This window comes from Monomorium pharaonis, chromosome 9, assembly GCF_013373865.1.
Source record: "Monomorium pharaonis isolate MP-MQ-018 chromosome 9, ASM1337386v2, whole genome shotgun sequence".
NCBI classification, from domain to species: domain Eukaryota; kingdom Metazoa; phylum Arthropoda; class Insecta; order Hymenoptera; family Formicidae; genus Monomorium; species Monomorium pharaonis.
This window is the reverse complement of record NC_050475.1, coordinates 651,483-674,665: the sequence shown is the minus strand read 5'-3', so window position 1 is coordinate 674,665 and position 23,183 is coordinate 651,483. Positions and strand designations below refer to the sequence as shown.

General features: G+C 37.3%; 3 protein-coding genes across 5 annotated transcripts in view; 1 reads left to right on the top strand and 2 right to left on the bottom strand.

The window, feature by feature from the left end:
* Nucleotides 1-2,728: 2,728 nt before the first annotated feature.
* LOC105838722 (phospholipase A-2-activating protein) lies at nt 2,729-6,322 on the bottom strand. The gene is made up of 6 exons (XM_012684474.3): nt 6,040-6,322; nt 4,797-5,666; nt 4,372-4,702; nt 4,039-4,285; nt 3,521-3,942; nt 2,729-3,313 (listed from the first exon to the last, which is right to left on the bottom strand). Exons 1-6 carry the CDS (start codon nt 6,174-6,176, stop codon nt 2,987-2,989), a joined length of 2,334 nt encoding a protein of 777 aa, XP_012539928.1. The 5' UTR covers nt 6,177-6,322; the 3' UTR covers nt 2,729-2,986.
* A 1,113-nt stretch (nt 6,323-7,435) lies between these two features.
* Nucleotides 7,436-23,183, top strand: part of LOC105828987 — a 167,084-nt gene continuing 151,336 nt past the window's right edge. The window contains exon 1 of the mRNA XM_036292060.1: nt 7,436-7,658. The gene's annotated coding sequence lies outside the window, so the exon portion shown is untranslated. The remainder of the gene's footprint in view (nt 7,659-23,183) is intronic.
* LOC105838719 (neprilysin-2) overlaps nt 7,763-23,183 on the bottom strand; it is a 30,686-nt gene continuing 15,265 nt past the window's right edge. For 2 of the 3 annotated variants that reach the window (XM_036292061.1, XM_012684470.3), the window contains exons 2-10: nt 16,688-16,827; nt 13,875-14,003; nt 13,190-13,435; nt 12,703-12,914; nt 12,297-12,473; nt 11,674-12,168; nt 11,063-11,354; nt 10,622-10,872; nt 7,763-9,870 (exon numbers count right to left, since the gene is read on the bottom strand). In XM_036292061.1, the coding sequence (XP_036147954.1) occupies nt 9,532-9,870; nt 10,622-10,872; nt 11,063-11,354; nt 11,674-12,168; nt 12,297-12,473; nt 12,703-12,914; nt 13,190-13,435; nt 13,875-14,003; nt 16,688-16,827 (2,281 nt within the window). In that variant the 3' untranslated portion in view covers nt 7,763-9,531. The remainder of the gene's footprint in view (nt 9,871-10,621; nt 10,873-11,062; nt 11,355-11,673; nt 12,169-12,296; nt 12,474-12,702; nt 12,915-13,189; nt 13,436-13,874; nt 14,004-16,687; nt 16,828-23,183) is intronic. The other variant, XM_036292063.1, reaches the window with a different exon arrangement.

Here is a 23,183-nt window from a genome sequence, read left to right as displayed (position 1 = left end):
GTTTAAAATTCACACATACACTTCAACTTTATTATAATTGATATAACTAAACATCAAATGATTAAGTTCCTTCTTCTCGTGATAACTACATCTGAGAATTTAAACTTTTTCTTTTGTTAGTGACTACTTGTTTAGAGTGTTGTTTAGTAGCATTTCAATTAGTTTATTGTAGCAGAGAGGTCATCGCGTCGTTTTAAGGTGTTTTCATCCATCAGTGCTTCTATGTGCACGAAATGTGCACATTGAACTATGTAGTCAAATATCTATGAATCCCGTAGGTAATGTGCATGACTTTTTGGGTCTCTTCTATGCTATGTCTACATTTATTTGGTTCTGTTTCTTGCTATACCCGTAAATTTTACAATTTATATGCATTTATATTTTAAATCTATTTTATGCAAATGTGTTCTATAAATTGCATAATCGTGTTCTATAAATGTGCAATATCATATGCACATGATATAAATTCAATTAATTGATTTGATAAAAATTCACTCACCGATTGCTGTCGCTGCTCCTGTTGCTGCTGCTACTGCTACATTCCTTTTCCGGTTTTGATTCTGAAAATGTAATAAATATTATTCCTAACCTCAAACACAAAAGCAGGTGAAGAAATGTATCACTTGAAAAAATAATAAATTTAATACCGAGTCGCTCCGTGGATACCGCTTTCTGTTGACATCATCCTGCTATTCTCGAACCGCACATTAATAACGATCGCCCGATACCTTATTCGGCACTCCCGATATTACGAATAATATATCACACACGAATAAAACGTAAACCGTGCGCGAGAATTTCACTTGGCGCGACCGTTACATTTGAAAAAGTGAAAAAGACGGCTCGTCTGATTGGCGGCGAAAATCAACCTGGCACGAAAGTGGCGTGACGTCACGTAACTTCATGGAAACACAGGCCGAGATATAACAAACGGAGACAAATTCGTTTCGAGAATTTTGTATGCTCACACGACGATTAGTAGCACTTTACTTAATTGACACTCGCGATTCTACCGAACGTATTCCCTTCGAGAAATACTTTGCTCGAACACGCACGCGAACACTTTACTCGAAACCGAAGGCAAACGTGGGCAAACGCACTTTCAACACAACACCGTACCTGCGCACAATTCGAATCTGAATACACGAGACACGCACAGACTCAAGGAACGTCCGACCGGCGCTGGAGCGCAAAGAAACATGACGGCAGCAGCGTACGGGACGTACGTGACCGTTGGCCGGCAGACTCGGCGGTACTCGGCGCTAGTCGGCGCCACTCGGCGTTGCTAGGCGGTTGACTGCCGCGCCTGCGCCGAGTAGCGCCGAGTCACGTACGCCGCTGCCACCGCCATGTTGCTCCGTGCTCCAGCGCCGGTCGGACGCATCGGACGTTCTGTCGACTTCGTGCGTGTCTCGCGTGTATCTCTCGCGTATTCAGAATTCGAATTGTGCGCAGCTACGATGTTGAGACTGTGAGAGTGTCGTCGCGAGCCATGTGAGATGGTAACAGAGTACGTAACAGAGGTTCGTATGTGTAAAGCGCGGCATCGTGCGTTCAGTTTCGAGTAAAGTGTTCGCGTGCGCGTTCGAACAAAGTGTTTGCTCGAAGGGGACGTTCGGTAGAATATCGCGAGTGCCAATTAAAAGTGAAGTACGTGCTACTAGTCGTTGTGCGAGCACGAAATTCTCGAAACGAATTTGTCCCCGTTCGTTGTATCTCGGCGCGTAATTTTCATTCAAACGGTTTTCCTCGGCCTGCGTTTCCACGAAGCCGTCCTTTCACGTATTTTTTTTAATGTAACGGTCGCGCCAAGTGAAATTCTCGCGCGCAGTTTACGTGTTTTACTCGTGTGTGATATATTATCGGTAATATCGGGAGTGCCGAATAAAGTATCGGGCGATCGTTGTTAATGTGCGGTTCGAGAATAGTAGGATGATGTCAGCAGAAAGTGGCATCCATGGAGCGACTCGGTAAATATACTATTTTTTCAAGTGATACATTTCTTTACCTGCTTTTGTGTTTGAGTTTAGAAATAATATTTATCACATTTTCAGAATCAAAATCGGAAAAGGAATATAGCAGTAGCAGCAGCAGCATCAGCAGCAGGAGCAGTGACAGCAATTGGTGAGTGAATTTTTATCAAATCAATTAATTAAATTTATATTATGTATACGTGGTATTGCACGTTTATAGAACACGATTATGCACATTTGCATAAAACAGATTTAAAATATGAATACATATAATTGTAAAATTTACGGGTATAGCATGAAACAGAACCAAATAAACGTGGACATAGCATAGAAGAGACCCAAAGTCATGCACATTACCTACGGGATTCATAGATATTTGACTACATAGTTCAATGTGCACATTTTATGCACATAGAGACCCTAATGGATGAAAATACCTAAAACGACGCGATGACCGCTCTCAGGTTCTTCTCTGATTGTAGTAATAAATTGGTGTGTAATTTATTAATTCTAAAAACAAAAAAGAAACTTTAAATTTATTTTATTTAAGAAAATTATCAATTTAATATTTTTTTCCTGATCTCTCGTCTGAATTGTTAATTGTTCTGTAATGATTATTCGTAGTGTCTTCTTAGACTTGTTGTTAAAATCATATATAAAAGATTTATATATATAATATTTTGGATATTAAGGATATTGAATATTTTTGGGGTGTTTTATAAGACGGAGGGACATACATTTAAATTATAAATGTTAATTGTATTAAAAATGTATTTATTTTTTACAATTGAGCAACTGAGCTGTAAAACATGGATGTACGTGCAAAGTTACTTTATCTTAAATTTTTAATCGCATTCATCAAAATTATTTTAGTGCACCACAAAATCTTTCTTATTTCATGTTTGCGACAATTAATACCATTGCCATAATTAATTACAGTTATAATATTTTCAATCTTTTTTTTATTTAATTAACTTATTTTCATAATCTTACGAGCAGCATGTTTAAACGCATTATGTAATCAAATCGATAATCTGCTTGGAACAGTTTATTACTTTGCTTGATATACTGAGGTCGATTGTGCTTTCCGATAAAGTTGTAAGAATATTCAAAGCAGTTTCAGATTGTCGCACAGCACTAATTAATTCATTACGATCATTAGGATCTGATGTAGCGGACAATAATGTTCCTAATCCAACTAAAGTTCTAAATATTGCTTCGGGTTCATTCAAACGAGGCAATATGGCAAATAGTACATTTAGAACTTTTGTCCTACCAGGGGTATCATTATATTTATTTAGCGCTATGATTAGATTCAATGTGTATGTTGATATTGCAACCTGTAATGTAATATCACAATCTATAAGCTTATTTTTTTGTAAATTTTACACCGTTTCCGGTTTAATTTTTTTATACAAAAAAAATTAAAGTAAATAAAATTGAAAATATTGCACTTATATAATGATTATTTTATTAATTGTTAATTGGACTTTTAGATAAATTCTTTTGTTTTTAGTTATTATTTTAATAATTAGAGTGTTTCATACCTGATTATTTTTATTCCCAAGAGGCTTTAAATCTAGTAGAGATCCGAGTATCTCATCCCTATAGTCTAAACCGAGTTGTTCTCCATTTTCGTGCTGGAACATATTGGCTATCAGACGGAAGGTGAGCATTTGATTTGGCGAAGTTACGTTTTCGGATTTGATGTGTCTTCGTATGATCGGTAGCAATTCTTCCGTACACAGTTGATCGTTTACTTCCTTGTGAAGCACAGCGAGTCTCGCTATATCAAGAGCTGGAAACACCATATTGTCCGGCCAATCTAGAAGGCTCTTAAGTGCGCTGATAGCACTGGTTTTAACTTCTTCAGACACTTGATTATTCATAACTTTTTCTATTGCATTCAGCTTCTCCTCTGGTACTTTATACATACTCTCTTGTTTAGCATTTAACTCGTTTAATTTTTCTACAATTAATTTTATAAATAATTTATTGACAAAGAAATGATACCAAATTATTGCATGTTTGTTATATCCAATCATCTTAAATAAGTCTTAATTACCGAAAATAGCAGATAAATTTGCTTGCTCTAACTTTAAATACTTCAAGTGAGGTATATAGGAGGGAGACGCGTGTGTGTTGGAAGAACTGAATGTTGAACTAAACGATTGTGCATTAACTTCGGGCGTGCTAGACGATGTTCCTGATCCAGGAACATATCGACTGCCTCCTGTAAAAGGATCTACATATTGTGAGGCGGTATTCAAAACTGGCGCTGGCTCAGAATTCTTTACTATGAAATTTGCAACCTGCAACGTTTATTTTTTTTCAAATTTGCACATTTAGAATAATTATTTAACATAGCATACATTTTAATACTTTTCAAAATTTATACCTGGTCTAAAAATAATTGACTCAGATTATTGTCATGAAGGAACTTCTGTGCAACATGCCAGGGATCTTGACCTTTATTATATGGAAGTTTCAAAGGTGGCACACCATCCTGGATGTCGACTGAAAAAACGTAATCGTATTCTATGCCGTTATAAAGCTGTTTTCCGGAGGTGGCGGCGGTACCTCCGGACGCACCCATCACGTCGCCAATTTTTATCCATCGTTGCTCACTTTGCGACCAACTGTACGCTCTAACTGTGTTCCCCTCGTTCACTATTTTCGTTTGGCCATCTCTTTGACCAGGCTGCAGAAGTACCTTTGAATCTGGCAAACTGTATGCAGCGAAAATCAATTATAATTGATTAGTAATAAAAATAAAAATATACACGAATAGGATTATTTTATCCAAAAATTAAGTGTACTTACTCCTTTATATTGATGTCCCCAATTACCTGCTGTGCATTCAGAGTTGTATTCGCCACTTCTTTCTCAAACGCTTCTAATGTTTCCGCATTTGCGTAACGCTCGGTATCGGACGAGAATATCCTGACGGCTCCGTCGGAACTGCCGACGACTATGTCGCCGTTCGCGAACAAATTGATGCACCATATCGATTGCGTCGGTAGAACGATAGTCTGTTTCAATTCCGCGTTGTACCACACTCTAATCGTCCTGTCCTCTCCGGACGAGTAGACGTACGTGCCGTTCGGGACGGCCGCTATGCTGTAGATGTAATTCTCGTGGCCGCAATACGTGCCCAAGCAGGTCCCGAGTTTGGCGTTCCAGTGTCTTATGCTGGCATCGTTGGCACAGGTCAAGAACTCGTCTTCCTTAATGTCGACTATGTCGCGCACGCATTCGGTATGCCCTGTCAACTTATGCTGTACCGCGCCGTCCCTTGACCACACTATCACCAGCTTATCAGCCGATCCGCTCACTATACTGCCACTCGCCAGATCAGCCACGCACCACACTGCGGCAGTGTGACCGGTGAGGTTCAGCTGTGGCTTACTGAGGTCCCGCATGTCCCACAATTTGGCAGTGAGGTCCCAGGAGCTCGAGAGAAACGTGCCTTCCCTCTTACCGGTCGCCAACTTGCACACATTGTTCTGGTGCGCCGTTAACGTGTGCGCGGGCGTCGTCTCGCCTGCCACGTAAACGCATATGGTGTTGTCATTGCTGCCAGTGATAATGTAACCCTTGGGATCCCTCTCCGATGGATTTATAACGCACACCGAGCTGACGTAGTTGGAGTGGCCTGTTAATGTCGCGCTTGTCTCATACTCGTTGCCCTCCCTGCAAAAATTTCAGACGTCAGTAAAGGGGTTTGAGAGTACAAACTTTCAATATTAATTCTCAGAATTAACAGCAAGCGTGTGATTAAAAATAACTTTCAATGTCAACACTCAATTGAAAATCCTTATATTTGTGTATCCAGGAAACACATCAAAATAAATTAAAAAGTTAAAATAACCATTGTAAATCAATTAAATTTTGATTTGATATGTTTCTTGGGTTTAATTTCACTTCATGGGGGAATGTGTCTCTTTCTCTCTCTCTCTCTCTTTCTAATGAAAGCTCAAAAAAGCCCCAAAATCGTGCAAGGACGAGACGTGCTGGTCGGAGGAGCACGGCGAGTTCCCGGACGTGGGCGAGAACGCCTACCAACCCGGTCGGTTTCCACACACGCGTCGTTTTGTCCCGGGAGGCCGACACGACGGTGCCGTCGAGGAAGGTGGCCACCGCTCTCACGTCCGCGCTGTGACCGAGCAGCACGCTGCTCAGCTTGTACGGTGGCTTCTCCATGGCCGCTGGTCGCACAGTCCTTGTCGATTCCCTCGAGGCAGGTGTCAAAATCTCTCTTTCTCTCTCTTTCTCGTCGTACGATACACACGACTCCAGGTACTTCACACGCCACTCGTCGCCGCGTGCTCCGTTGCGCCACGATCGGCGATGACAGATGCAATCCGAGTCGCGCACGCGCACTAGCGTGCGCGCGTCGAGCGTATTCCGGAATTGCGCGCCTTACGAAAATAGCGTATTCTTTCAGTGAGAGAAATCGCTCGTCTCTCTCGCGTTTGTCGTACGTCGTCGTGTTGTTTTGCAACACTTGTTCCTGAAATTTTTTAATGGTTTTGACCGCCGAGTGGAACTTGTGCAAGTTCGGTCGGAGAATTTGGCGCGGGAGACGCATGCGCGGCTGCCATCTTAGTCCGTCGTGTAGTTCGAAGCTGCTCGCTGCTCGGCACGTCTCTCCGCATTCATCCGTGCCATCGCGTCGAAAAATCGCGTCGTGCTTGCATAGAAGCACGTCCCGATGGGTCGGGAAAGGTAAGGTATCGATATTGAGTGTTATTTAGGCTAGAAAACTGTTTTATGCGAGACAAACTGCTCTTAATTCTCGAAGACATCGCGTCGCGTCGTCCCGCGTTCTCCGACGATTATTCAAAGGTTTACATGCCCGCGGAAACGTCGAGTTTAACGCTGGGTGAGAAAATATACGAGGAACGTAGACAGGTGCGTAACAATAAGCCGAAAATAGTCTTTAGAAGAGTCCTTTTTGTGCGCGTAACAGAGCTCGGAAGCACGGGAGCATCGGCATGAAGTTGCCGCTGCATAACGTTCGCGACTTTGGCCGTTCGAAAACGCGTAACGTGCATAACGCGAGTGTCGGGAACATCGAATCTAGCATCGGACAAATGGGACGAAGATATGAGAGACATGAGAGTGCGACGATGGAGCCGTTCTTCGAGGATGATTAATGATTGCGTGATCTACTACATCGCGACGTGGCTCGGATTGGCGCGAAGTTGGCGTCGCGTCTCGTCTCACTCGTCTAAAAAAAAGTGGCGATGCGCGCGAATATTGAATCTAGTGTTAGCCTAATAATGCAGCGCTGAGGAAAATCAAACTGGATTCGATAGAAATATTTATTTAAAAGATGCATATAATAAAGAATAATATTTAAAATAAGTATTTTGCTTTTCTAGTAAACATAAAAAAGCAAATAGTATTTTTTTGTTATTAAAAAATGTGATCCTTTGAATAAATATTTCTATTACCATTTTTTATTTTATTAGAATTATGCATATGTCCGAGATAGTGAGCCGTTTTTTAAGACATTTGATTTTAGTGCGTATACTGATTACAGATTGTGATTCGTGAAATCTGGACATCAGCGGCCCTTGTTAGAAAGCTGCAATCTGCGAGAAGATTGGGTGATCAACAGAGTCATCTTGTTGTCTTCTAAGAGCAAAGGAATTGACATCATGGAACCGCTACGTCAAGGTAAGTGGTAGCTTTAAAGGAGCATGTATGAGATTTTACTTCGCCAATTTTTTGTGCATTACACCCCGGAAGAAAATTATATCTGGGAAAGATACAGTTCGATATTTACATGAAGTTTTTTCTGTATTAAATTCTTACATTCAACAAAAATACCTTATACAAGGTACACTGACGCGCGAGCGTCTTTACTTAAACTTACGGTGATTAACTCGGTGATTAGCTTATCGGCCATCGTACAATAAATACGAGAGATGCGTTTAAGGGAGGAGAGTGGAGAAAAATGTGGCGCAAAATAAAAATGTGATGCATACGCAGATACGAGAGGATAATACGGTGTAGGGAAGCAGATTGCAAATATCGTGATTCAATCGCTCGCAGTTAAATAGTTACGCTTAATACTTGCAATAAGTTGTTCTAAGTAACATCGTAATTCTCTACAATTAACAATCTTACATGAAAATACACGATTGATAAAAAATAAGATTATCGCACTATATTATCGAAATTCGATACGTCGATAATGTACGATTTTATATACATATATATTATATATATACGATGTATGGCTCATAAAATATCGATATTCTGTTTTGATGTAATTGAAATGGCATAACTACAAATTTTTTAAATGTTATTTGACATCACGGTTATTTGACATTCCCAGCGAGCCAAATTTTAAGGGAGAAAATGGATAATGAAACTTGATTTTAAGCTTAATGAATTACATTGAGTGGATTTCGATTTAATTTGAAAATTTAATTTGAAATTTAATTGCTACTTGATAATACTACAAAATAATACTCAACATAAAATAGTCGTGACGAACAATAACTTCCGCTAAGGTCTTAAAAAACATCGACCAAATTTATCGAATAATTCAATAATATATTCGTGCCGCTCGTGTTTTTTTTCTTCGCTGTTGTTTTTGCGGACCATTCTATAAATGTGTACCATTGCTGTTCATTTCCGCGTTAACAGAACACTTTACAATTTATTCTAAGAAGTGAGAGACTTAACAAAACTGTCAACAATAAAAAAGAATAAAAAGCGAATTCTCAAGCTTTCAACATTTTTTTTACCATATATGTCAACTATAAAAATTCTCAAACGAGGAACTACATTAGACAATTTAACTTGATTTTTTCCGTAATAATTTAAAATCTTTAACGAACATCGTCACAGGAATCACTGATGCGAAAAATTAACCTTACATTAAAAAATAGTTAAACAATGAAACTTTGTATAACTAATTCACTTTTAAATTCATCGTTACTTCATCTTCTTTCTATTTACATACATATACGCGCGTCCTGTGACACAGTTCTCCTTATAAAAATTTACCAAAAATGATACATAATATATGTGTACATCCCACATGCCTAATATCGCGCAGGTCGCGACTCAATCCCCATGGATTTTTCCATGGAGAACGTTTCCCTTTTGCATACTTTGTATTATCGCGAAATTTCAGTTCTTGCTTTCTAGCAGTGATCATTCGATCAAATATTCTCTCCGCTGTAACAATGTCGTACGTCAGGATATCGTAAGGGGGAAACGAGCTACCGCCATATCCTGCTAGTATGAGATCGACGGCTCCATTGAATTCATTAACCTTAGAAGAGACGATTCAAGTATTCGAAAAATGAAAAAAAAAATCATTTAATTTCATAAATATGACGAAATGGTTTGATATCTTTAGACCGAATACTATTCTGCCATGTATTCGGACGTGAATGTCATTAGCACCGCTGAGCCGCTAAGAATAAAATTGCTTCAATAAAGCAGCAAACACGTGAAGTTGCAACTTCTAAGGTTAAAAGCGGAGTCGGCCGCATGTGTCGTTCGCGTGTATTTCGCTTGAGACATCTGAGATCTACCACACGGTACATTTCTTCTCGGGGTTCATCCTGGAGCCGCGCGGGCAATTGAAGTCATGCGAGAACTCCTCCATATTCGATAATGGGCCACGTACGCGGAATTCGCCCGGGCTGTGGAAGCCCGTCGTAATCCGTAGCTTCAGTGCCTCCGGTCGATACTTGCTGCACCAGGAATTGGCCGCGCTTATCCAAAACATCTGTTCCGGGCTGTATGGCAGACCCGGCAATCGCGATTCTGGCTTGTTTCGTTTCACCCATTCCTTGTACGCGTAATAAGCTTCTTTTATGCCGCCGTTGTCTGCGATATTCTCACCCTGGGTGTTAATTCCGTTCAACTGTAACAACATAAAATATATTGCAAACAAATTTGGAAAATTTTTCTATATAATTATAAAAGGATTCAATATTGTTTTTTTTACAAGAGATATTATAAAACAATAATTTTTTCTAATAGGAATTTTTATTACATTTTTATAATTTTGCTAATAATTAAATGGTTTCGTGTGTTTCAGTTCCTATAATAAAATATATGTTTATGTTGTGCATATAATTACAACAAGAAAATACAAAACATTTTAAAGATGCTATATATTTTTAGCTTGCATATTTCACTTACTAAGTATGTAAGTCAGCTGACTAAGTAATTTTGCACGAGTATATTATGAAACTTCTGTTATCATTGTCATTACTTTTATCGCGCATGAATATTCTATTGTAACATGTTTATAGTACGGCAAAGTAATGAATAAACATTAACTCGAATAGTAATTATTCTTATAAAGATAACATACTTTTATTTGATAATTTCAACAATGAATAGGTTAATAAAGATATTAGAGAGATAATTACGACCGCATTAAGTTAATATTATCATTAAAAATATTCTATTTAAAAGAAAAAGCCAAGAAGTACGAGTTATGAAACAGCTCGTACAGCATGATTAAAGTTCTCTTTATGTTTTACCGATATCTCTTTATATAATAATTAAATTCTTCCACATTATAAAAAAAAAAAAAAATATTTTACACGCAAAAACTAAATAAGTATTTACATAAATATAGGAAATATATGTAAAATTTATCTTACATTTAATCCAACTTCTTTCACGGTATAATTTCCATATTGATGAATTATACATTCGGCCCTCTTGAGATAACGCTTCTTCGTCTCTGACTCCCACCAGTCTACGAGATTACCTTCCTTATTAAATTGTCTACCTTGATCGTCAAAGCCGTGGGTAATCTCATGACCAATAACAAAGCCGATACCGCCATAGTTCATGTAATGCGGTCGATCATTGTTGAAGAATATGCCTTGTAAAATACCCGCAGGGAATTCTACGAAAAGAAAAAAATAAAATTCGGAACATAGCGACAAACATTATAAAGAATCGAGGAGCTAAACTAATATAATTTTGTGGATTTTGTTATTAAAGTAATAATCACTAATTACTCAATTCGTAAAGGGAATAATGTGTGATATTTCTTTTTTAACATGTGTTTATATTTCTTATATTTAAATACTTACGAATACTATTCTCGATCGACGAGTAAAATGCATTAACGACAGCCGGTCTTCCATGACTTATCCATTCGGTTTTATTCACTGGTTGTCTCAATCTACCAAATGAGAAATTCGTTCCAAACATCGATAAATTAAAAATATTTCCTATATAATCGTCGGCACTTAATTCAAGTCCCTCGTAAAATTTCTCAAGTTTTCTGTCATCCAGTAGTTCACTTGGATAGGCAATGTGTGAAGTCATGTCGGCTGCTTTTTCTAAAGCGTTTCTTCTGGTTTTCTCATCCATCCACTCAACCTAGAAATGCGTGTCAATTTTATCAAAAATTTACCAACTAAATTTATTAACCAATATCTGTAACATATGCCAAGGTTTAAATAAATAAAATCCTATTTTCAAAGCTCTAATCTATTGATAAAGATACATACGACAAGATTTATATTTTATTCATGTCGTCTTTTAAATTTTAATTTATTTCCATATAAAAGGAGAAATACTAAAAAAAAAAAGACTAAAGGAGACTTAAAATTCTTGCATAAGAAGTCGTAAAAAAAAATGTCGAAAGATCGTAAGATTTTTATTTTCTTCATATTTTCAAATTTAAGTATTCTCTTACCTTTTTTAGGATCTTTGTGAATTCCTGCCTGATATCGTCAACCATTTCGAGCGCGGTGTTTTTCGCGTCCCCCTTAAAATATTTCCTTACGTACATCGAGCCGACACTAATGCCCATGCTGCTGGAAACGATATCCACGCATTCTTTCCATCTCGGCTCTCTCTCCGTTTTGCCGTTTAACTCCACTGTGTACTTTAGCTGCCTCTTCCGGATATCGTCCGTCAGATAGCTGACCGACGCAGCAGCGGCTCTCCAGAACGCATAGTTCGCCTGCACTCTCTTCGGCGTCAAGCTAATCAGCCGTTCGAAGTCCTTTAGATAGCTGGGCACATTTACGATGACTATTTCATCTTGACTTAGCTGTGCCTGTGGCGCCAGGATGGTGTTAAAGTATTCCCACCACGGTATGCTGGGATAGGCGGCGGACAGTTTATTCACAGTCATAGGATTGTAGAGGAGAGTCACGTTACGTCGTTTCTCGTTGGGCAGGGAAATCTGTGTGCATATTTAATCGTTTAATTAATTAACAACGTTGATTTCAATTGACTGATAGTTTGGAAAAAATATTTTTTGCATCAATGTTATATTTAAAGTTATTTTGTATCGACGGCTAAGAGGCTTACATTGGCGAGCTTGATTTCAAATTCGAGTGATTCCTTCAGTTCCTTGCGAGCTCGGTCCGGGTTGGCTCCGAGAATTATAGCGATGTCCACCATGTATTTGTAATATGCCTGGACGATTTTCTCATTGAAGCCTTTCGATAGATATTCACGCGAGAGGCCGAGCGCTGCTTGATCGAGCTATAAAAAATTTGTTTGATTTTTATTTGGGGACAAATGCTGTATTTGTTTGATTTTTATTGGGCACAAATGCTGTATTTATTTGATTTTTATTGAAGACAAATGCTGTATTTGGCTTAGAAAAAAGAGAATCCATAATTTTTTTTCACTTTACTTTACATATAATTTTATACTTATAAATTAGTTCCGCGTTTGCCTCGGTGTTTAAGGTAAACTGTTATGTGCTTACGTCGATCAAACGTCTTGAGTTGTTCTTCAGGTCGACGCTAACGCCAAAATCTATGAAGTAATCAACGGAATAGCCTAATCTGCGGAATTTGTAGACGGAATCTTTCCAATTGAAGTCGCCCTCGCTCCATCTCTCGCCTTCCAGAACGGGCCAGCCACCGAGTTTTTTTAAATTGTTCAGTAATGGTGTCAAACCTTTCTCCTCGATAGCGGCTGAAAGAAACAACAGACTTAAAAATAAAATAAAAAATAATTTTTTTTCAACAAATACAATAAATTTATTATACGTTAAAGTATCTCAATTATAGATTATACTTTCTTCAAGAAAAAAAATTATAGTATCAGAAGATTTATATAATTTCATTAAATTATCAATAGAATTTACAATTTCGTTAATTTTTTCATAATTTTATTGAATTCATTAAACAAGTCTGTTGCATATCTCGAACTTCATGATTTCGACGAAATTTCATATCGCGGTTGCTTACTTTTGTTCATGCAGGCTTTGTAGAAGTCTTTGGCAAGTTTAAATGGTCTTGGCTCGTTCGGAGGACTCTCCTGTTCGATAATGAGTCGCAGTTGTTCCTCGAGATCATCAACGATAGTAGAGAACGCAGTCACGCTAGTTTTGTCATCAGGAATAATCGTAGACTCGAGAAAGCCGCCGCAGGCGAATTTGTAAAAGTCATCACAGGGTTCCACATCAGGATTCATGTTTTTTATTATTTGAGAGGCTGTGAATATTGAGCATATTAGTATAATTTAATAATCTAGACGATAAAAAAACGATTTCTTAGTTCATCTTCGATGATTTATAAAATTAATTTATCGTGCGTAAAACGTGAAGTATCGGAATTATATTTTGGTCTCGCTTTTTATTTATTGGCAAAATTTCAGATTATTAAGCATATATGAACGAGTATTATAAAAAATATAGAATCAAGCAAAAAAAGATAGTGATATTAGATATATTTTCTAGTAAGATAAAAAATTGATTTAATTGAAATTAAGTTTTCAATTTTAATTCTCAATATTGCAAAATTAATATAAATAAAGTAGATATCTCGTAGTAATTTCTTAAAAGTATGTCAATATCTATTGCTTATATAATATGATGTTCTTGTAAAAAAATTATATTTAGTTAGAATAAGTTTAAACAAATATTTTACTAACCTGTGTGAACGCATTGAGGTGTCAAACATACATTGTCGCATTTCGTTTCCTTTGGTATCATGTTCTTCGACGTTTCCGAACCGCTTAACGCCTCGGCTGTGGACGGTAGCATCTCTACGTTAACAGTATCTGTTCTCGTGCGGATGCAGGTGTGATTGCAGGTGCGAAAAAAATGCACAATAGCAACAAATTAATGAATGCGAAGCATCAAGACACACAAGCTGCGATAAAACTTAAATTGCACACATAATGAAGTCCGATATCGTTTTTCTATCAAGTTGCTAGCATGCATGTGTGGAATTGTAATGTTTTTAAATATATTTTTATGTCTTTATCAGTTTCTTTTGTTAAAAAACATAAAACTCTCTTTTTTTAGAAATCAAAGTATTAAAAAAAAAAATTTCTTTGTCAAATTTAATTAATTATTTATCTATAATATTACGCACATTTATATAACAATATGACATATGGAAATCAATTCTAAATCAATTTTCAATATCAAATGCAAGATCGCATATTAACAATTATTTTATTCTATGCTTTTCTCTTTAAAATGTCGCTATTATGAGAAACTACCATAAACACACATGTAAATTTACAAAAGATTATTTTTTCATTGATTTCAAGTATAGATTGGAATAAGATTTCTTAATTGAAATTCTCTTGAAATTCTCTTTCTCTATCTTTCGATCCAATCATAATTGCGTAAACGTTGCGTGCTGTGTTTCATCTATTATTATTCCTCGTTGGATCGCGTATGTAATTATTACACGTGTTTACATGGGAAAAAGGTAACATTTAAACCACCGAGCGCTGACTAAGCTTATCTCCCGCCGATTTTTTTATTATTTAAATACTCTCCAAAAATATCTCGAATGCGTCAGTAATGATGCTATCGCGAACTCGACGCCAAATCGACGCTCAATCAAAATATTAGATCATTAGGGGGTGCGCGCGTTGTAAACTAGCGCGATTACGCATTTAACGGCTTGTTACTGCTAATGTAAACACGCGTGGTAGGTGAGCAATTCTCAAAACAATTTGCTCATACTAGAAATATCAAAATGCGTCAGAATCACCGTCTCGTTGACGTCACTTCAAACTCCACGTCACGAATTGTGTCATTACTTCTGCTAAAATTTCCTCGCGAATTTGTTTAAGACACGAAATATATAAGTTAGTAACAAAATGATGGAGGGCTTTTGTAATCCAAGCAGTGCGGAAGCATTTTCGCAATCTATCTCTCTTCCTCTCGTTTAATGGGTAGGTAGGGACACTTTGATACGAAGCGCCGATGTAGAAATAAAATTTACGATGACCGCGCTGCAATTACACGTCTTACTTTCGCACAGTTAAAATTTTTTACGACGCGGGTACATACCGTTACCGAACGGCATCGATCGTAAACGTATTCTCATCGCTTGCTGCATTAAAAACCACGGATCCTCCTCTCGGAGGGATCAAAGAAACGCGATGCGTGGAATCGTGAGAGTATCGATAAAACAATCTTACGATACTTGTAACAGCAATTAAAAGCATGTAATTTAAATATCATTAAAACGTTCATTGCCAACATCTTGGCATCAAAATACACTTTTTATTAGCAACTTTTTACTATATATTCCACATAATCTTTCTAATTTGTAAATGAACAATTCTTTTTTTATCGACAATAAGACACGTAATAGAGAATGCAAGTTTTGTTTTAATGTAGAAATTATTGCTCGTAAATTCTTATAATAGACACTAAAAATTTCACTTTTTACGTAACTTTCAATAATGGAGAGTTTTTATATTTATTATATCAGAATTTGAAAGTGGTTAAGGAATTAAATCTCCAAATTTTTTGCCGTCAAGTTGCGTACTGTATAAGAATACAGAAATCTACTGCAACTATGCTGCAAGAAATTATGATTTGCTCGTCACTAGCAATTTTGCTTCAGGCATTAATGCAATTGGATGATGTTAAGTAATGTCTTTGTCGCAACGCAAGACTAACACAGGTCTTGGGATGTTGGTGCATGATACTTTGCTGTTGCATGTGTAGGATTGAATTTACGGATTGGAAAAGGAAAATAAGATTTTCTCTTCGAAACTCTATTGCAAAAGTTCCATTTAAAAAAAAAAAACAGATTATTGGTATGTTTTACCTTGAGAAAATCAGACTCATTTTGAGAGCAAAAGCCGAACAGGGTTTAATTATTCATAAGACAAGTTCGATTCTGCATGTGCATAAATATCAACGGTGATAAACTTTCACAAGTGAAAAACATAAATGCAAAATTCTTATGCTTAGATCTTCTTCGATCGTGTTTGGGATTGCGGTTTTATTTTGCAAAATAAAAATTATTTAAAAAGTCAAAACAATACATTAAATTTAATTTGTATTAAATGTTTGTACGTTAGATACATTCCAAAATCAAATTAAATGTGAATTATAAATTTCGTTCTGTTAAAGTCCCAAGTTTTTTTTCTTACACTTTCACATTCAAGAGAAATGCATATCTCATTTTTGTTTCTCCCTGTGACGAATCATTTTATATGTCTTACTATGCATCATTTCCAGATAAACAAAATTAAACAGTCAGTATTTCTGATGACTCAATGTTTGAGATAAAGAGAAGATCTAAGCAATTCGTTCACATGTAAAGCTACACATGTGTGAGGTCTTTTTTTCGATTTCAACATAAATCTCGAAAAAGCGGAAAGTGCTGGTCTCGCTTCCGTGCTTCACGAACAATACTGCATTTGCAACATGCGTGGTGAACGATTCGCGTTGCACTGTAGATCGCTATAAAAGTAAGTGTTCTTACCGGTCCTGGTGCTGCATGTCGTGTTAGCCGCCAAAATTCCGAGGGCGACCGCCAAAGCGATGCACAGGAGGAATCCAGAAACCGCTATCACCGTTAACCCGCGTTCCAAACCGGACCGCCTCTTCCACCACGTCGGGTTTCTGCACGAAAATCGTAAAGTGAAAGAAACGACACAATCAAAATTATATTACCCTAAACATATGTGACTCACAAAGATTGAACGAAAATTGACCTAGTGTAATTTTTATGTTGCGTTATATTTTTCCTGCATTTATTTCTGAATTTATGCTTACATGTTATAAAATATCCCATACATTTAAAGTTATTTAAAAAATATCAACAGCAGGATACTCTCACATTTTTCTCTAGGGAAAATTGTTTATACTGACCTGTAAAAATCATGACTTTTTTCGCATTAATGTTATGTGTAGGATTAAAGTGGGAATTCGCTTATCTCTCTGCATATTCTATAAAGTGAACTTTAGCGGACTTTTAACTTAAAATTATGCAAATTATTTGAGCGTTATTACACGTGTCTGCAGTCGCGCACAAGATATATTGTTGCGACTTGCTTTAAATAATGTGCTTTAATAATACAAGCTGCAAAATCCTTTCGCTGTAATCCTCATAATAATTATGCTAATTCCGCGACGTGTTTCCGAGTTTAATCGCGCGTGAAACAATGCTGGTCATCTACATATATTCTATGTATAAATAATGCACTATTCTATCGAATATTGCGTCCTACACTGTATCAACTCTATGCATATCATAAAGAAATATACCGGTATTCACGTATGGAATATAGAAACTGTGCATCATTTACGTAATGTAAATAAGGACACTACGAAGAGAACAGTTATTTCTTGTCGTTTGATAATAGAACTTGTTTCACGCGTTTCAGGATATTGTTGCGGGTGCTAAAAAATGTCGTATAATTCTAATTTTGATTTGATCACGCGCGCGAAATCGATTCTCCGCACTTTTATATTACGCGCGCGTACGTGCAACGCCGCCGAACGTGCAATAAAATGCCGCCTGAATCTAAAGCACGTCGCGCACGTCAGAATTTATGGATTGCTTTTCCTATTCGGTGAGAGAATTGCCGTCTTTCACGGCGGACAATTCGCGCGGCGAGCGAAAGGCAAAACCGCAGTCGGATTTTTATCTTCGTCCCAAGCCGCGCGCGCCATTTCTGTGCGTTTTATTTTTACGATTATCTCGCGAGATCGCGGCGCATTAAGTTTCTCGCATAATCGGCCAGCGAGACCTTGTCCGAGAACTCCGATGAGATTTGACAAATACAAATATTAGGCTGAAATCGTGTGTACACGAAAATGTTGCAATCCACGGCTCTGTCGGGTCGTGTCGTCAATATTTTTCAAGATTTTAATTGCGACATTGAGATAAGACAATTTCCGTAACGATGATACTATTTATATCGCAGTTTTTGTTCTTTTAAAGTTACGGGTGCGATAATGTTAACTATGGATCCTCCTCTTTTCTTTCACATCACTATGGCGGCACAGTGTACAAGTTTCGCCGATGACGTAACAACAAGTATAAATTAAAATCAACTTGTCTTGACCATCAGAATTTATAATTTATCATTGGACAATAGTGTGATGAGAAACATATCTTTCTTGTGACGTGATTGTTTATATTAATTTATTATACGTTCGCAATTTTAATCGACTCTTCCCCAAGTCATAATATTGATGTTTAAATTAAAAGTAAAAAAAAATCAACTTTATCTGAAGAGAAGACTGTTGAGCGATCGGAAAATGTAGCCGCTGACTGTATTTACTGCGAGAAATGATCGATTGACGGTATAAGCAGTTATTGATTCTCGTCGTACGTGTTTTTATTTCGCGGACTCGCGTAAACATATCGAATGTAAAGTACTCAGGATGATGGAGGGCGCACAATGGAACTCATAGCGCGTGTAATGCAACGGCGAGTGTATTGACCTTATCGAGACGCAACGACACATGCCGAAGCATCCTACATTGCATAATATCGGAGTCAATGCCGCGAGTACCGTCCGCATCTGAGGCGCGGCCTTGACCCTGACAGCACGAACGAATTTATGAATTTAATCCAAGACTTAATACAACATATATTTACGCGGTAAGTAAGGAAGAAGAAAATGTGATATTCATACGCGCGTGTCATATTTGTTTTGAGATATTATGGAATTATGTTCTTTCATAGAGAGAAACGGAGGAAAATTGGAACGTTATTGCTTCGTTTGACATTTGAATCAGGACGAAAAGAAAAGGTTGCAGTATGCTCGTGCTTCTAAATAACTACGCATCAAAATTGCGTATCAATGACGTAATGGGAGAATGTGGAAAAAAGATAGATGCGATTATCCTCTGATTTCGCGGTATTTACCCCCGGGGTTCGGCGAGAAATTGCGGTCCGTATTCCATATTTGTCGCGCCAGTAACCAAGCAATCAAGCCCCATCGTCGGATCGCGATGGATTGATCGACGAGGCGACTATATGCGAAATTAACGTATACCTACATATAAGATCGTATCTGTATTGCAATTGAGTTGATAGCAATATCCACGTTGCAGAATATTGTTAACCTACGAGTTTAATGACCTAAGATTTAACACGTGTAATTTAGCCCGATGTTAATAAGAAAAGAGTACGTTGCTCAATATCTTGCATTAATATTACATTATAAATGGATGTTTGCCTAATGGTGCACATCGAACCGTCTGACAACATTTGGACAATTCCACTTTGCACATTCTCTTATACAGAACTTACGAATGTCTAAGAAAACAACAGATTTCGATTTTAACCTCATAGAGATAAAAGTGATAATCGCCGAGAGTACAATGTCGAAGTTATTATGATATGAGCTATAATTATTTTCTTAGACAGGCCGGCATATGCATTTTTGCAGGTAACATCAGCTGACGATAAAATTGAACGTGAGAATGAGCGTACTTTTAGCGATCCCGCGATAAACTTTGATTCTGCATGCACATGCTGTGTAATCGCACGAAGTGAGAAATGTGCTTGACTCTCCAAATATTAACTTATATAAGTTACGGAGCAACTTATATAAGTTTTTTCTTGATTATTTCACGTAAAAAAAAAAGAAAATGAACCAAATACCGTGTTCGATAAAGAATCTGTCTTCGACACTTTTAAAGACTTCCAATTAACGAGATTATATCTCGCGATTATCACTTATATAATTTCATCAATTTCGAGTGTAATCTTTGAGCTTCCCGGATAGAGCAAGAAGACAATCTCGTGGCGCAAAGTTGTTCCTTCTAACACCATTCCTTCTATTCCCGTTGCTCGCGTAATCGGCGTCACGCCTCTCGTCGCATGGAAAATCGATTCGCGTGTGCGGTATAGGTGTTATCGGAACACCCCGTTGCCCTCCATCGGGCGCGCTGTCTTCTCGGACGGATACGTTCACCGGTGCACGTGACGGCTTGGTATGCCCCCGACGGAGAGTACCGCGACCGCGAAACTGTGTCGCCGCAGGACCGACGCGGGAAGGCAAAGGCAGCGCGCGCTGCATCGTAATGAAGAGACGCACGAACGAGAAAGACGCGCGTGACATCGCCTTCACGTGCCGTGACCTGGCGCCTCTTAATCGTCTTCCTGACCCTCTTCCTTCTATACGTTAGAACATACTGTGCTGTCCCATTGTGTCGCCTGACACAACGTTAATTCCGGAATGGAAGTGAGCCACAATGGACGCGTTTGCGTTTTCTGCGTACACAAATAATTATCCCTTTTTTAGGATTGGAAACACGACACTATGGAGTATTAACTAATGATAGAATTGATGGCCGATATCTTTGGCCTTTATTGCGTTAGTTACAATCCTTCGATGATTTGTAACTTTCTCCATAGAAAATGTCCACTAGGTTTAATTTATAATTATTGTAGCAATTATTTTGATGATGAATGTATTAACAAGAAGTGAGACGCGCGTTAACTTTTGTGCAATACGTATTGCTTTTGTTGTAAGTAAATTGACTGAAAATTATTGATTATTAAGGTTTTAGTTTTTAATTATTTAAAATATTGTGATTGCTCCGTGATTTTCTCGTAATGTCCGAGTCTTCCGGGTCCTACGGATGTTCATTTCATTATTTTGCGACAAACGCGTTGTATTTTCAGCATCGTGGCCTTGTTATCTTTACGGCTTATTTTAAATGACTGGTCGCACTATCGCACTACTATGTACGTAGCGGTTCATTGATCTATCTTTTTATGCGTTCTCGTCTCTCATTTCTTGACTCCGTTCACACTCGCGACGTCGCACGACTCCTCGTGGGTAGTTCTGATGATGGTACATTTTCCAATTCTCGCGAATTACACGATAGCACGTTGTTGCCGGACTCGGCAAGTATTATAATGCACGCGATAATCAGTCCCCGCCAGTGCGTCGCTTGTTAGACACAGTTTTTCGAAGTCTGCCTTAAGAGATGCAGCAAAATGCATTACACTCTTATAAAATAAAATAATACTTTTAATTATCTATTAAATTATTAAGCCATAACAGTGCTCGTTCGTGACAAGTCTGCTTATAGACATAAATTTTTATAAAAATAAAGTAAAAATTACTCAAAAGAATATATATTATATAATAAAAGTAACAATTAATAAAACAATCTAAAAAAAATATACTTATTCTATGAATTTAAAAGCATGTTTTTAGTATAATATTTGTATCTTTTCTGAATTAATTCCCATATGCCAATTGTTATTATAATTTAAGAAAATCTAAATGATTGAAAAAAACCACATTTATGTGTATCGGCACATTATCTCCGACGTAAAATCGAGAGAATGAGAAGCACGCTGATGACTTTAAAAAATTCATGTACACGAGTACCATGTGTGCAAATTTTTTTAACGGGATAACAGGTGAGGTGTACTTTTGACGAACGACAAGTGTTATGAGCTTTCGCGTGTTTTCGATATTCCCGTTGTACCACAACGAGGTCGACCAGGGGCCAGTTTGAGTGGGCGCGGGACAACCATAACGACGGCGACGACGACGACGACGACGACGACGACGACGACGGCGACGACGACGACGACGGTGTAACGGCAAATTTTCGCATCAGAGAAGACCGTAGTGTTTAAGCCAAACGGGCTTCTTATTCTCAATTTGCTCTCAATTATCAAATTATGGTAGTTGGCGTGCAGATTAGCGTGACTTTCAACTTTGAGCCGACCTCTGCGATTCGCGGCTCGCGTAAATCGCAAGGTAAGAGAGGAAGCCCTCTTTTAAGCTCCGTGAAATTAATTCCGATTCTCCGTTGTTAGCAAATGTGATGAATTCTTCGGCTACGTCTCGAATATCAATACGACCGCGCTTGGCACATTTTACGAAATCCGAAGGAATGCCGCTGAAAGATTTTTTTTTCGAACACGGCGTATCTCTTGTGAAACTCGATAGACAGCAACCGTTACGACGTTGACAGTCGAAGTGTGTTCCGAAAATTAACATCCCACCTGAGTATTTTATTTATTAAATGAATAATAATGATGTATGCAATTTCTGAAACATATATTCCCTAGTGTAATTTTAGGATTTCTAATGAAATAATTTAAAATATTTGGAATAACAAATTGAAATACATATACACCTATAAGTAAATTATAATAAGTATATGGGTTTGATATTCATACGAAAATACAGAGAAAGAATTTATATAATTTAAAAATTTGTCAAAATAATTTGTATAAAAAATATGGCTTACCGATTATTTTATAGCGATCATGTAACTATGTAAATAATAATTCTAGGCCACGCGTGCATAAAAATGTTCGGTCAGCGATTCTTATGTGAGTTGATTCTATCATGATTTTCGCAACAAAAAGAAACGTGAATGAATCATCATGCACAAGATTTCGTTTTGTAGTTTTCGTGTCTTTTACAAAATAATTTTCTTAGATAAAAGAAAAAACACGTCATTTGATCAAAGCAGGAAGTATTACAATCCAGGGAACTTTGTAATATCCAACTACACTACAATTGGTTGGAAGACCAATTTAAGTTCTTTTATCGGAACTTTCGTCGAAGTTGCGGTGATAAATATAGAGGTCAAAGGAACGTGAGTATACATAGTTATCAGTTTTCGGGAGTTATGTTAAGAAAGGCAGATAAAGAATCCTACGAGTATTTTTATCTTTATCGCATGGCGCCGATACTTTTTATAATTAGTATTTTTTATTCTTGCGCTGAAATTATATAAAACAATCGATAAACGTACACTGAAGAAATAACGATTTGTGATACGACAAAGTATTATACTTCTAGTTTATACTCGCTTTTCAAACACATTTTTTCCAAGCTATTAAAATTTTTTAAATAACTGTAAATTACATATTATTACAGATTTATTAAAGAGTTTTTTAATACGCGTGTAGATTACACGCGCTGTTATATATTTAAAATTATTTTAAATAAGTGTAAATTTTACATTATAAAATTTTACAT

Coding starts and splice junctions, on each gene's coding strand:
- LOC105838722 (XM_012684474.3), bottom strand. CDS start 6,176: ATGGAGAAGCCACCGTACAAGCTGAGCAGCGTGCTGCTCGGTCACAGC. Junction 4,703..4,796: donor GGGGACATCAATATAAAGGA/GTAAGTACACTT, acceptor CGCTGCATACAG/TTTGCCAGATTCAAAGGTAC. Junction 4,286..4,371: donor GTCAATTATTTTTAGACCAG/GTATAAATTTTG, acceptor TAAACGTTGCAG/GTTGCAAATTTCATAGTAAA.